The sequence below is a fragment of the Besnoitia besnoiti genome, chromosome IV (assembly GCF_002563875.1).
Source record: "Besnoitia besnoiti strain Bb-Ger1 chromosome IV, whole genome shotgun sequence".
Taxonomy (NCBI): Eukaryota; Apicomplexa; class Conoidasida; order Eucoccidiorida; family Sarcocystidae; genus Besnoitia; species Besnoitia besnoiti.
In genome coordinates, this window is record NC_042359.1 from 3,838,886 (window position 1) to 3,853,317 (window position 14,432).

General features: G+C 51.5%; 3 protein-coding genes across 3 annotated transcripts in view; 1 reads left to right on the forward strand and 2 right to left on the reverse strand.

Moving 5' to 3' along the window:
- BESB_056510 (uncharacterized protein) overlaps positions 1-4,153 on the reverse strand; it is a gene marked incomplete at both ends in the record, with an annotated part of 39,713 nt that extends 35,560 nt beyond the window's left edge. Inside the window, 7 exons of the mRNA XM_029364086.1 lie at positions 140-208; positions 780-1,001; positions 1,664-1,723; positions 1,851-1,880; positions 2,253-2,355; positions 2,902-3,134; positions 3,596-4,153. Coding sequence (XP_029220009.1) covers positions 140-208; positions 780-1,001; positions 1,664-1,723; positions 1,851-1,880; positions 2,253-2,355; positions 2,902-3,134; positions 3,596-4,153 — 1,275 coding nt within the window. The remainder of the gene's footprint in view (positions 1-139; positions 209-779; positions 1,002-1,663; positions 1,724-1,850; positions 1,881-2,252; positions 2,356-2,901; positions 3,135-3,595) is intronic.
- A 2,173-nt stretch (positions 4,154-6,326) lies between these two features.
- On the forward strand, positions 6,327-7,822 carry BESB_056520 (EF hand domain-containing protein; the record flags this gene model as incomplete). Its single annotated transcript, XM_029364087.1, has 4 exons — positions 6,327-6,494; positions 6,759-6,864; positions 7,245-7,375; positions 7,709-7,822. The coding sequence occupies 4 exons, from the start codon at positions 6,327-6,329 to the stop codon at positions 7,820-7,822; spliced, it is 519 nt and encodes a 172-aa protein (XP_029220010.1).
- Positions 7,823-10,523: 2,701 nt separating this feature from the next.
- Positions 10,524-13,737, reverse strand: BESB_056530 (putative kinesin; the record flags this gene model as incomplete). Its single annotated transcript, XM_029364088.1, has 3 exons — positions 10,524-10,874; positions 10,975-12,110; positions 12,369-13,737. 3 exons carry the CDS (start codon positions 13,735-13,737, stop codon positions 10,524-10,526), a joined length of 2,856 nt encoding a protein of 951 aa, XP_029220011.1.
- Between the last annotated feature and the right edge of the window lie 695 nt (positions 13,738-14,432).

Sequence of the window (14,432 nt, forward strand, 5' to 3'; positions counted from 1 at the left end):
ATCCTCAGCCGGCGAGGCAGATCCTCAGCCGGCGAGGCAGATCCTCAGCCGGCGAGGCAGATCCTCAGCCGGCGAGGCAACACGTACACAGCAAGAACCTGATGGCCTTATGTAGCTGAAAAGGCGCAGCCAGTCGTACCTCCGTTGTCTGCATAACTGCGCGGGACGTGTATTTGCCGGTACGCAGAGGCTCGAAGACAAAGGTTATCTATGGGGAAACAAGCCCATAAACAAACAGAAATGCCGTTGATGCAAGGCAACCACGTTCGTATACGTTTGTAGAGCACGCATACGGGTGTGCGTACTCCTGCCGCGTCTCTCTCTCTCTCTCTATATATATATATATATATACATATATATGGAGATATTTTTAACATTATATGTCAATATATATTCATATATATGCGAATACAGCAGACGTAGTTTACCCTTATGACAGCGCACCCATTATTGTCAGGGGACGAACTTAAACATTGCATATCTCACAGAGGTGAACTCAAAGGTGCATGAATACATAAGCGGTAAAACCAGAAACCGTAAACTCTCAGACGAGGCCGCTAAGGTCCAGCGTTATCATCATCACCTCCAACCTCTGCTGTGTTTTCTTCATTCTATGCATTCCTAGGCCCTGCCGGTCTGGTGCGCACGTGTGTCGCCGTTAGTTCCCGCTGTCCAGACTGAACAGCGTTTCGGCTTCTGAAGTTTCCGCACAGGCAAAGGGCTGCTTTTCCGGTCAGTTAGTCAAAGCTCCCCCCCTTTCCATCCATGCTTGCACCTGCCTGTACAGATTCGCCGACTTCAAGGAAGCTCTGACGTGGAGAGGCGGTGAAAGGGGCTGAAGTGTGGACGGTGAAGTTCATGGCTTTGGTGCCTGTGTTTCGGAGAAGGAGCGTTTTTTCTCCTTTTAGTTTTACGGGTGTTGCGTCGAACGCAACTCTCTCCGGGGTGTCTAGGCACCCCATGCCGCTGATGGCGCGGACGGGTACCACGAACGTCTCTCTCTGCAAAGCGGGCGCCGCCGCCAGAAAAGAAAAGTAAAGCGCGCGACGGAGCGTACGCCATCGCAAATAAAGAAATCGAGAACTCTCAGTGTGTCCGCAGGCAGCAGCAAAGCACTCGGTTTTCTCATCTTTTGCAAGATTCAGCGAGACGTCGACAAGCCTTTTATACTGTGAGAGCCATTGTGTTACGACGGCGGCAGTGCGTACCAAAAGACGCAAATGCGTGACGCATGTACGCGAGAGAAATGACGAGCAAACAAAAGACTTTCGTTCAGCATTTCGCTCGCATGGCCTTGAAGATACATGGTGAACACAAACCAAGGGTACTTAATCAACACAAAATATATGTCTGTATATTATTCGGGAGTGCCTCAACGTTGCATCTACGTCGTGTCGGCATTCACTAAACCAGAAAAGACGACTCCGAAGCTGGTGCAAGCATGTGGTGTCATGATATTAATGACGAACTGCAAACGCGTTTGGCCTTATCCACCGCGCCGCAGAAGCAGAAGCAGCTTCTACGAAGCAGGGATCGGGCGTGCATGCGCGAGATTTGCGGTTTATCTGCATGATGCGATGGCACTTCAAGCAGAATTGAGGTGATTAACGTTCAGGAAAGGAGAACGTCACCAGACCTGCCTATGCGTCGATGGCTAACTTACTTCTGTAACGACAACGAGCTCTGAGAGACAGTCTCTGCGGACTTGCGGATTGAATTGCACCTGCGGGAACATACGGCGTTTCACAAGAAGGCGCAAGGCACATTCGCTTCACAAGCTGGAGGCTCTCTTGCAATTGAATCCTAAAAGAAATGAATTGGTGAAACGACGCCGTTCCATTTTCGCTTACCGTGAAGCACGCCGTCATGCCGGGAGCGACCTGCAGCAGGCAGGGATTAGCAAGCATGCGAATGATCACACAGGCACACCAACTTCTATAAACAACTCCGGCACCAGGTCGCGCATCAGGCATGCGACAGATCCGCATATTACCATATATCTCTCAATAAGTGTGATTCGGCACTCACATTAACCATATATATATATGTATATATTATACATATCGCAGCCATGCATTCGCATTAAACATGTATATATATATATATATATATATATATATATATATATATATATATATATATATATATATATATATATATATATAGGGCATTCAGTGTCGTGTGACTGTATATGTGGAAGCCTGGTGGTTCATGCTTCTGTATTGAGCTCCTGCACTGCGGTAGGAGGTCACCTTCGGCGTGGCTGGTCCGAGGCCGTCTTTTCCTGGAAGAATCAAAAACTCGTGGGCCTCAGGCTGCAGGACTTGAACGCGCCGAGCCACGGAGTCCCGATTCCTGCAGCCAAATCGAAAGACAAAATGCGGCATTGATGCACAAGAGCCGGATTCCTGAGATGTCTGTGTGATTACGACGCACAGGCGCACGTTTATAATCTTGTGGTTTAAGAGAGTATGAATATACATATATATATATATATATACAGAGAGAGATGCAGGCGCACGTAGTGCAGCTGCGTGGATGGGCCGGCTCTCAGTAAAAGCATACGCCAGGTGCAACGTGTGCTGAATGCCTCCTCCTCAGATTTACTCTCGTAGGAACATGTAGGGTCATGATCAGCCTCACCCGCGAGCGCGTACTGTTCAGGCAACAGCATGTGTCAAAATTGCCAGAGGCGCCTATCTACGCACATGGTGTATACCATCGACGCACATTACACGTGCACGGCCGTGGAGGCGTAAAATCACCAGACGAAATGGCAACAGCATGATGTCGTTTGAGAAGGGGTGCGGCAAGAGACTGAATGCTGGATATTGAAACGGCTGAGACAGCGGTGTCGTCGAATGCAATTGTTCGTTCCCAACGCTGTGTCATGGACCTTACCGCAGCTTCAAGACATATTCGTAAGTCTTGAAGGGTTCAAAGTCAAGAAAAAAAATGACCTGAGGATCTGGCTCGAAGAGGAGCTGGCCCGGAGTAATCGACGAGTTGCGCACACGCGGCTCCATATCACTAATTTCCAAAATTCGATTCGGGTTGTCTCGCAAGTCAGGGTGACACTGCCGCAAGCGGGAAAATGTTTCACTGTCGTCTAGACTTCCGCAGCCTTGCTTCTCCTGAAGGGAAAGCGAACGTCCCAACTTGAGTTTTCCAGAATCCCGAACTGCGCATTAGAAGTGTAGGAGGGCTAGACGCGTTCTCGAGGCGTCTCCGTTTATCTAAGCGCCCACAAATGTGCAGATGTGTACGTATACATGTTTTCTTGAGATAGAAGTAGGTGGCGTATAGATGAGAAGTCGTGAGTCTACAAATGTTTCAACCCCCATGTGTGTCCACTCGGTGACCTGCATTCTTCTACCAAGACTTTCATCTACACGATTGGTTGTCTGCCGTCTGCATGTCTCGCAAATGTTTGGAAGCCTAGCTCGAGCTATCCACGGTCCAGCGCCCGTCTATCATAAGCGAGAACGAGGCAACATGGATACGCAGAAACGTCCTCGCATGGAGTTTGCCCTAAACCTCTGGTTGGGATCTCATGCTTGCCAGTGTCGTAGGCCGTGCAGCGAGCAGTACTCACCGCGCGCTGCTGTGAGCCGCGCCTCTGCAGCACGGACTTGCCACGGACGCTGATGTGGTTTCTATCTCGAGAGGCCACGCCGGCGGCGCATGCCATTTCGAGATCCTTGACAGCCCTCGCGCCCCTCTCATTACATCTCTGGGAACCGTTGTCACAGCCTTTCCTGACACTGCGGCTCGATTTGACCTCGGTCATTTTCGTCTGACGCATCATCGACTCTGTGCCAGATCCGACAGAGCCCGCTGAAGCCTGGTGGTGTCTCGTTCTCGCCCGGCCTCCCTCCTTTTCCTCTGCGTCTGTGGCCCTACTCGGGATGCCGCAGTCTCGAGTCGACGTGTTTCCATCGAAGGACCTCGAAACCCCCTTTTGGCGAAGAGGAGAAGGAAATGGAGGCTGCTGGCCAAACGAGCGCTTTTTCGCTTCTGTTATTTCCAAAGCATGGGCGGACGGGTGAGCACCGGAGGAAGACTCAGTAGGGGGAGGCGGGATAGAGGAAGAGGCGGGCGGACAGAGGACAGCAGAGGAAGGCCGTCCACCCTCTGCTTCAGCAGCTTCCATCTGGCCTGCCTCGTGAAGCGAAGAATGGGGGAGAGGCCTCGACAAAAACGTCCCTGGAGGGCCCTGAAATGGAAGCCACTGGCGCAGAGAGAAGCGGCGACAGCGCTCGAGTTCGTGAAGCAAAACTAGCATGAGACGCCCTCCATCCCAGCCCGTAACGACTCCAAACGCGACAGACAGTCAAGTGGTGGTGTTTCAGCTCATCGCGTCTTCGCGTTCCGACAGTGCGCTTGCCACAAGCAAAAAGAGAATCGCGGCGTGGCGGCCCTGCTTCAAAGCATGCGCAGATCGCTTCTGCAATGTGACTACGGTCGCGGACGAGCAAGAGGTTTAAATGAAGGAATGAAAGTGGAAGTGTGTCACACGATTCGGGCTCTGTTCGGAAACTCGCACGGCGGGTGAGGTACCGAAAGGCTTGAGAGGGACCAACATAAGGCGCCTCCGACCGGTATCCTTACACTCGCGAGCACATTCTAAGCCCCCGCACCACGGCTTTGGTCATGCGTGCGGGACTTGTTTCAATTGGCATGCTGTCCTGGAGGTCTTGTGCAGGTGAATAACTCAGTCTGGTCAGTGCAGATCAAATACGTGAACCGTGACGGTGAAGCCGACGGCCACTTTTGCCTGACATGCTCTTCAGTGGAACTCCACACACGCGCCGCGTATACCTTGCATAAGAGGTGAACGTATTGGACAGAATCGTAGAAATATGCGTGTATCCAGGTGTACTGTCAACTAATTTGTATGAAGAGGAGGAAGGAGGGAAAAGCGATTGATGCCGAAAAAGGGCTCGTGAACAGAGTTCCGGTGAAGCCCGAATGGGCAGAGTCATGGACAGTAAAAAGCGATTCAACTGCCTGTGTATCGTCTCAACCGCATACTGATACTACGCTCTGTGTGCGTACCTGCCCATGTGGAAGCGATGTGAGGTTGATTTATGACCACTTCCTTGCCTAGGCAGGCAATTTTGTCCAGCTCTGTCTACGAACGGAACTTGAGAAAGGCAATGCAAGTCGCGGAATGAGATACGAATTGGTGGCTCCATACTACATCGCTGTATTCTGTGGCGGGTTTGAAGGGATTTCAGACGGGGAAGCGCACCCCTCCGCCCGCAGAGAGGTCTTCGGGTTTCACGCTTCGTCCATCTCTTATGGAGGAGAATGAGATCACGAGCCGCTTCAGAAAACGCAACACCAATCGGCAGGCATCTCCATCTATTTTTTCATCCGGGTTAAAGTGGTAAAAAGTACAGTCGGCCTGTCGAGTGGCGGAGTTTCCGTTGAGGGGCCCGTACGCTGTCAAGCGGGAACACTCGCGGTGCCAAGGTTCCTCTATTTCCAGTTTCTCAACACAAGATATGGTAGCCAGACATACAAAAAAACGTCGCACTTTCATCGCATGGAAACAACACCGAGGGGGGCAGCCTCCTTGCTGTATGCCCCCTCTAGCACGACTATCTCGCACTGTCAAGCGTTCCACGCATAAATTCGTCCCCGCCGAGCCGCATCTCATCAACGTGTTATATATTCAACCTGCGTACGAGGTTCCGCTTGACCATTGCCATTTACTGGGGCTTTCAGTGATTAAAGATATTGTCCGTCATATATTCATCAGCCGCGCCCTCACGGGTTGGCGGCCCCGCGGAAGCTGCGCAGGGAGCAGGACACCGTCGAGACGTTAGAGCTAAACGAAAGCCCTAACCCATGCAGCATCTTCACCAATTTATTTTATAAGGACACGAGGTCTGGAAAATCCGGAAGGTGTCGGCAAAGTGGATTGCGATCACGCAGGAAGAGTCAACCGTTGTACGCTCATGTCCTCGTGTGTATGCGTTTGGCGGCCTCCAAGTCGTGCCCAGACTGCTGTGCCCACTGCATGCCACTCCAGCACGAACTGAGCTCATGCCTACGGTGACTGCAAGCTAGATAGGAACAAGGAACTATCTTTCTACCTGTATAGCTACAAACGCGGTATGTGCACAGCGAACTGTTTAAGGCGGCGCAGGGCGGGAATGGGTCGACGACGGAGTTTCCCGCCCTACAGTAGGCACTGAGTAGTATTTGCTCCCTTCATTCGTGCGCGTACGCGAAGAGCAGCGTTGCTGTGTTCCGACGCAAGGGATCTAGAAGTAATTCGTCGTCTTAGCCAGCGGCGAAAACTCGGAAATCGCACAATGCCGCTCACCGGCCCCCTCGACTTGGAGGCTGCGAGCCAGCCGACGCCTGTAGAGCTCGAGGCTCTCCGGCGCGTTTTCAACTGGATGGATGCTGACAAAGACGGGAAGCTCAGTCTGCAAGAGATCAGCAGTGCTCTTGCGTCGCTCGGGCACAAAATGCCCAAAGTACGTGCTGTCAGGCTGGCTGTTCACCACGCGTGACTCCATGACTACCTTCCTCCTTTCCTCTGACCATACGCCAATCACCTCCACTTGGGACGCATACACTCGCGGCCGCACGCACATGAATATATATACAGATGCATATGAATACGCACATAGAACTCGCCTCACAAAACGAATCGGCTGCGTAGATCGGTAGAGCCTGTGAGACGCACACACCGCGCTGCACGCATCCCATGTCGTGTGCGTGACCCCTGTATACCCAAGCAAGAGATCGAAGTAATCATTTGGGAGCTCGACGAAGATCTGGACCAGCACGTAAGCTGGGACGAATTCCTCGTCATGTATCAAAGAAGCATCAACGATCCAACAGGTAAGCTCTCAAAGCAGCTTTGATACCGTTTCATCCATGCACAACAATTACTGCTTTATGCTTGCACGGCGAGGAGGTGAAAGGAATGTCTCCTAACCACGAGTCGCCGTGGTGAGTCTACGGAAGCACTAGAACCCCACACGCTAGGCAGTGAACCGTGTCAGACCGGAGACTGTTCCACACGTATTCTACTCTTAATATACTTCTAGAGAGAGGTAAAGCAAGTATTGGCCTTAGCTATATTGTCATTCATTCAAGGCAAAGGCTCACTGTGTTTGTTCACTGTGTGAAACATGACGTGAGGCTGAGTTAAAGATAGAATGTGACGGACAGCTGAATGGTGCCTTCAGTTTAGGGTCTATCGCTTGCCGATGTCTCAGGATTGGAGCCGCGCGCTTTCTTCAACCTGGTTCAATTCCTCATGTACGATACAAACTTCGCCGGAGAAATCAGTGTTGAGCAGACGCTTCAAATACTTTTTGTTCGCTTCGGAAGAGAAATGCTCGACCAGGTGCGGAAAAGGGGATGATTCAGCAGCACACTCGTATATATACGTATATATAATTAATTATAAACGAAGAAACACGTGCCAGCGCAACAGTACGAGCCGGTGCGTTATTTGGGATTGCTTCGAAAGAGAGTGACCTTCTCTCTATATACCGTTAGATGAAGGAGCGCCAGCTAAGTGCAATCCACGAATCAAGTGGAACTGTCGACACGAAGACGTCGAGGGAGAGTGTACAGGCAGATGTCCGGGGATCCTGGGCTTGGCTCTCCGTTTGAACGGCGGCGAGTCTGGGAACGCCAAGCTCGACATTTTCCGTATACTTGCTATTGCCTGCAGGAAATCCAGGCAATTTTTGGTGAGGAGGAAAAGGGTCCTGACGGACAGGAAAAGCGAATCACGCTCTCAGAGTACTTGGAGAGAGTCCAGGGGCGCTTGAACAAGCAGAGGTAGGTGGGCATTACTGGAGCAGATTTCGTCTGATACTTATTGCTAAACAGATACAGTACATATGCTGGACCTGTGAAAAGACCTCTCCAATTCCGCTCTTTATGCTGCAGATTTAGGGCCTACGATTGATCGTATCTGAATTTTTCCGTCGCACAGCGAGCTAGCGTCGTTCGTCGTGTAGCCCTTAGCCGTCCCCCCTAGAAAAAAATGTGACCGATTCACACGTGGTGTGTTAATATCGGGAAATTCTCTGAGAAACGAATGCTATTTCGCGCACGGAACTGAAGTGCGTGTGACTTTGTAGCGCTACCAATACTTTATGCCTCGCCGCGCTAATCGCTGACGCCACTCAGCCACCGGTGTCCCCGCCCACATTATCGCGTTGACACGCGCTTGAGTAGCCGACTGTACAGACGGGGAGTTGGAGTAGATTCTGGTATATTATCGAATGGTGCGCGCTTCAAAGAGCGATAATGAATCTAGGAGTAAGGAAGCAATCGACGTTCGCTCTTCCAACCGCTTTCCAAGCGGACACCGAAGGCTCCTGATTCCTGACGCATGAACCCCTATTTGTGCGGCTGTGCAGGAGGGCCCGCAAAGGGATCAACTACCCTCGAATAAACACTCGAAGGCGTCCCCCGCCGTAGATTTGCGTGATCTGTGCCGTGCACACCTCGGGCTAGTGCATAGAACTTCATGCTTTCATCGCAGGTCAATTTCATTCTTTTCATGAGAATCGCATTGCTTTGAGCTTTCAGGTTTCATGGTCAATTCAGATGCTTTATCGCAGTGTAACAAGCCCCTCGCAGATTCGGATGCCGCCAGAGCGCAAACAACATTTGAGCGAATGCGTCGATGTCTGTGGCTATCACCTACACCTCGTTGCATCCGGAGTTCTGAGTGTAGTCTATTGACAAGTATCTGCCAGAAAACGAACAGGACTGTGTTCCGTGGTGGCGGAGGGGAACATTCGCTGACCATGATGATGCCAAAAACAACTCCGCGGCGCGGCAAATTATCTTTCAATTAAATTTATTTTTAATATTTTATGAACAGCTTTATTACATGGTAGTTTATTTGATACATAAATTTAGTTAGATAAAATTGTTTTAATATTCAAAAACACATTTTTTAGGGGCAAACAGAACGAGCTTTTTTTACACAATTTTGTGAATAAAAATGCCGTCTACCTTCCTCGCATACACATCCGAATGTATCCATGCCAAACTCACAAGGGATCATGCACTTACCGGAATGTATTGGCAATGAGTTCACGCTTCAGTTGCGATTCTCGAGTATTAATGGCGTGGGTCGTGCGCGGGACTCTGCCGTTCCCCGCGACTTGTGCAACAGGTCAGACGGGCACATGCACACATGTATGCACATCAAATCTCAGTGACAATTGTCGTATACTTCCTCGTAGCACACGCATTTCACCATGCTGTAGTACGGCCACGCAAGTGTACGCGCGCGTGCAAGTACAATATATATATATATATATATATATATATATCTTCGGGACAAAATATGTAGCATAGGCATGTTTGATGTTGACACAAGCACGAATCCACATGGATGGAGAAAAAACCCATGGAAACGGAGACACATCAAGAAGAAGATCTGGGAAGGGACAGGGGGCAAAATGCAGACGTGACATTGAAAAGTACCTGCCACTCTCGTGGCTTCCAGTAGCCAAGAGGTTCTGTGGAGTGAATAGCACTGTTCGTAGCGCAGTGGTAGTCGTTCGACAGACGTGTGCTTTTTCTTCGCTCCCTCCATGTTTAATCTCGCCACCGTCAGCGCTGAACTGTTGCTCACGTTTTTCAACTATCGTGCTCTAAACACGGCGCAGCGTCCCTTTCATATTAGACGCGTATCCCGCTTCACTGGACGCTCCTTCACTCTGGCGTTCTCTCCCTCTCTTTGATGTTTTCCTGACGTTCAAGAAGAATCCTGAAAACACTGTGTAGTTCTGCCACATGCGCTTCCTGACGCCGAATATACGCGAGTATGCAATTCCGCTCAACTCTTTCTTTCGCTTCCTGTTCAAGCAACTGTAGCATCTTCTCCCATAGCCAGAGCTGCTCTTCCCGCTCTTGAGCGTAGGGGTTTCCCTCCCTTCGATTCACTCGCGTGCTCCTCAGTTTGTTCGTGTTTTCCAAACACTCATTGTCTTTTTCAATGCACGTTCTGAGAAGCATCCATTTATAGCGGCGTCTAGCACAGAGGGAGAAACCCCTCGGCACGTTCTCGTCCCTGGGTGAGGAAGCAGCGAAGCGTCTCTCCATCCGCCGTGCACTGGATTCAGCCTCGCATCCTAAATTGGGCGGATTGTTGTCTCGACCGGCAAAGGCCGCTTCTCCTGCAGCGCCTTTCCGTTCAAGGTGAGGATCTGACGGTGACTTTGTTTCGCACACTGAAGCGTTTCTCATTGACACATGGACGGCCTCCTGCTTGTCCTGTGCTTCATTTGTCCCGTGTTCACCATCTGCGCCAGCGATGCCTGGCATCGGCGCGCAAAACCGCCTACTACGGGACTCTAGCGTGTCCACGTTCGGCTTTTTTTGAAAGGCCGTGTCTCCGCCGGTACCTGCCATGGCGATGATTCGGGAGGTGGACCGGAACGCTTTTTCCAGGTTGACTGTTGTGTCTGAATGGGAGCCCGTGACGCGGACTGCCGTTGCGCTTTCACCTGTTCTGGGAGTTACAAGAGGGGCAAATGAAGCCCTGTTTGTGTGGTATGTACGCCGAAAAGCCCCGCGTAGGCGTCTATAGGCTTTGAGTTCGCCCTGAATTCGTGACAGCAGATGTGCGGGATCATTTTGAGCACCTGCTGAAGACAATGGTACTTCGTCGCCGTTACAACTTCTGCGTGAGTGCCATGGACGTGAAGCAAATGGGCATGTAGAGTGGGCATCGTCCAAGGGCACGCCTTGTGTTTCTCGTTCACCCCATTCGCCAAACCACTCGCAAGCGCCTTCTTCTCCGTAGTTGTCGTCTTCTTCCTCGGCTGAGGAGAAACACGGCTCATCTCTGTTCGCTGCACGCGAAGTGCCTGCGGAATGGTCAAGAGCGCGGACATCGTAAGCTGCCTGAGAATGTGTCTTCCACGCAACTGTCCGTCCCATGGCTGTGCCGTCGGTTCCGCTTCTCACAAGTTTAGGTTCACCTTCCACTTTTTGTAGCTCCATTGCTGTGTTTTTAGGATGTCTGCCACCTGTTCTGTCATGCATTTCGTCCTCGTCGTGCTCCCTCATAGTGAGAAGGTCAATTACATTCTGTTTTATTTTGCTCAGAAAGTCTGCTTTCTGGGGCCGCGCCAGCATCAGGGACTCAGGTGCGCTAGGCATAGCTGAAAGAATGCTCTCGAGCGCTGAGAAAAGACTTTCGCGTGAAGATCGGGCATCAGTTGCGGTTTTCTCGAAAGAAGAGCGGCCATTATCCTTGAGGTGTTCCGCCCCCGAGGCGGCAATTGTATGGCCCTGAGTCTTATTGCGGGAAGATGGAAGTCGACATAGTCCTTGAGCCTGCTGTGGAGATTCTTTGAAATCACGTGACGAAGAAGCGTGAAGAGGGGAAGATAATGGAGACAGTGATAGACCAGGAGGTGCGTGGCCATCATGCACAGCTGTGTAAGCCGGATATGGCGCCCCCTGGCTGATCTGACTTTGAACGAGATTTAAGAGGATTTCGTGAGCCCACGTCATCAGGTGCGCAGTGAACTTTTCGTATTCTAATATTATCTGCTGGTGTTTCTTTATCGCCGGCACATCGTTTTCATCGTGAGCCCGCTCTACATTCACCTTGGGCGTGTTTCTCACACACATCGCACGCTGGCCGAATCGCAGGGTCGAGAGGCTTTCACTCATGTGAACGGCGTCTGGCGAACACGTGAGAATGAGACAGGTGTTCGAGTTGCCGCCTAAAGCATCCTGCAACACACGAGTGAGCTTGGAATCGCGGTATGGAACGAACGAGGAAATAGGCAGGGAAGCGGCTGTAGACTGCTGGGCCTGTGAAACAGGCGGCGACGAGGATGGCGCAGATGGAATCGCTGAAGACGAACCAGTGAAAGAGCCCTCGGTGGAGAGGGCGGCGGAGGGGCCCGAAGACCCCGTGTCATGCGCTCTTTCCGAAATTGCTCCAAGAGTAGAAATTACTTTTCCCAAACACGTCAGACTCTTATTGATCATTGAGCCCTCTTGAAGCGTGGCGCCTACACTACCGGTCTTGGCCACGCGCTCGCTCCCCGCCAAATCCACGACGGTCAAGCGACCCACTTTCAAGTCACCTGAACACGCAAGCAATCGGGAAACACCACAGACGCGAACGAACCTGAAAGCAGACACATCGACGCAGGACAGTCAGCTACGTCCGCTTCGCGGCACGCGAGAGACTCACCACGGGCATACGCATGTGTGTCTGTGCGTCTGAACACAGATATGTATCACACTCCGGTATGGTCCTCTCTCAGGTTACTCGTATAACACTGAGAGATTGTCTTTCTACTCGTATACGGAGGAAGCGTCGGGCTCTTACATGGCCGTACCTGTTTCCAGGAGAGTTTCTTCGAGTGTCAGGGAGAAGATGAAATGCGAGCGGCTGGACTCAGCGTTCATTCTTGTAGATCCCGCACGTCTTGCTTTTATTGTTTTGTCAAGTATTGCAAACGCTTCGACAGGAGACTGAGGGGATTCTTCTTGCAGCCCCACTATCGACACACACCCTTCACCCTTTCTGCGGTGCTTGCGTCGTTGTATCTTCAGTCCGCATTTTCCGCCTATCAGGTCTCTGACATTCTCGTTATATATCTCGATAGCTGCAACAAGTACCCTTCGCCTAACACGTGGATCTTCATGGTGCTTCATCCACGTGAAGAGAGCTTGTATCATCCGCGGCAACAAACCGTCGCCGTCACCTACATTGGGACTTCCTGACGTTTTTCCATCCTCTCTCTTCCTCGTTTGCGTCCGCTCATTACCAATGCTGCCATCTGCCATGCCATCGTGTGACAAACTGGGAGTACCCTTCACAACACCCAGACTATCCCCGTGGTCACTGCCAGGCACTCCTCTTCTGCGGCGTTCACTGGTTTCACAGGTTTGCTGTGCGTCGATGCTGTGGATTCCTTCGCCGTGAGCTGCGCCCCCGTCGCTAAAGCCTTCCTCACTAGCATGGTCGCCAATGATTGTGTACGTTTTCCCGCTCGAACTCTGCCCGTACGCAAGAATAGTAGCGTTGAAGCCAGAACAAACGGCATGCACCAACTGACTTCCTATTTTCTCAAAAACACTCGCCTGGGAGCTGTCTTCCCCGAACACATGGTCGAAAACGAAATCCTGTGCTAGTCTATTGCCTGTACCAGTGGAATTGACAGACGTAGAAGAGAGACTAGAGGGATAACGGGCGTGTATTGTGTTCGTGGAGGCACGGCCACTGGCGCTCGAAGGCACCGTGAGGGCCCTCTCGGAGTGCTTAGGGTCTACACATGCCCCTTTCTCCTTTGTCATTGGCCTCAGCCGACAAACGACTTGAATGTTCCTGCTGAGGGGAGCAAAAAGGGAAAGCGGGTGTGCCCTTTGAAGTAAACTGGGAGCCACTGAAGCATCGGTAATGCCATTTTGGCGCTCCCGGGCGTCCTCCGCCACGCCAGTGTCAATAGGGCCGGCGGACGCCGCAGGGGCGATCTCTGAAGCCTCACCATGACTAGCGTACTCGTGAGAAAGAGGCAGAACGCACGCGGGGTCCCAAGGTGACATATACGGTGACGAATTGGCGGATGAAGGCAGAAGATGTGGAAGAAGTTCGGACCCCCCTGCGGGAACCGAAGCGAGATGAGACGGAGGAGCAAGAGTGACAGGCCCAAGCTGGGGGAGGCAGGACGAAGAGGGAGATGTGCTCATATTCATGCGTTCCATCGTCCTAATCGTAATCCAGATCCTGCTTAAGCGCGACAAAGCACAAGCCCCATTTTTGCCTGGGAACGCGCGCAACGCTGTCTCGTCAAGAAACCGGCAATACAGAGACAAACCCCAAACAGCATGATCAAAGCCCAATGATGTGAGACTTTTGCGAGCGTTAGGTGCATTCAACGCTATAAAAATGCTTCCCGTGCAGATGCTCACATGACGGTCGCAGATACGTATCGATGGTCTAGATATGCAAAAAGGCTTATGAATAAACCAACAGCTGCGCACAAGCCAGAGAGTTCGCGAAACGTTACGCCACTCAACCAATGCATTCGCCGCGGCATTACGGAGCAGTGCCGAGAGTGGCGTGAGACCCACTAGGTTATCCGCATCATTGAGCGCTTCATGTGGGTGCGGCACGAATCATGATCATGCACTTTCTTCTGCATTTAGAAACCGCGTAGGTTATCACTTGACGCCCGCGCTTCAGCATCGTTATCGGTACTTGGCTTTCGTTCGACAGTTCCAGCAGTTTACTTCGTTGGGCGGGGGAGAGGGGGTGAGTAATGGGATGCCGCAGGGGAAATGCCGGTGTCAGTGAGGTGATGGGAGAGCACACTGCAAATTGTGAAGATGCGATCTGGTAACCTGCATGCTTCGTACGCCAGAACGGATTTTTAACAGTAGGCAATGCGCGAAGGACT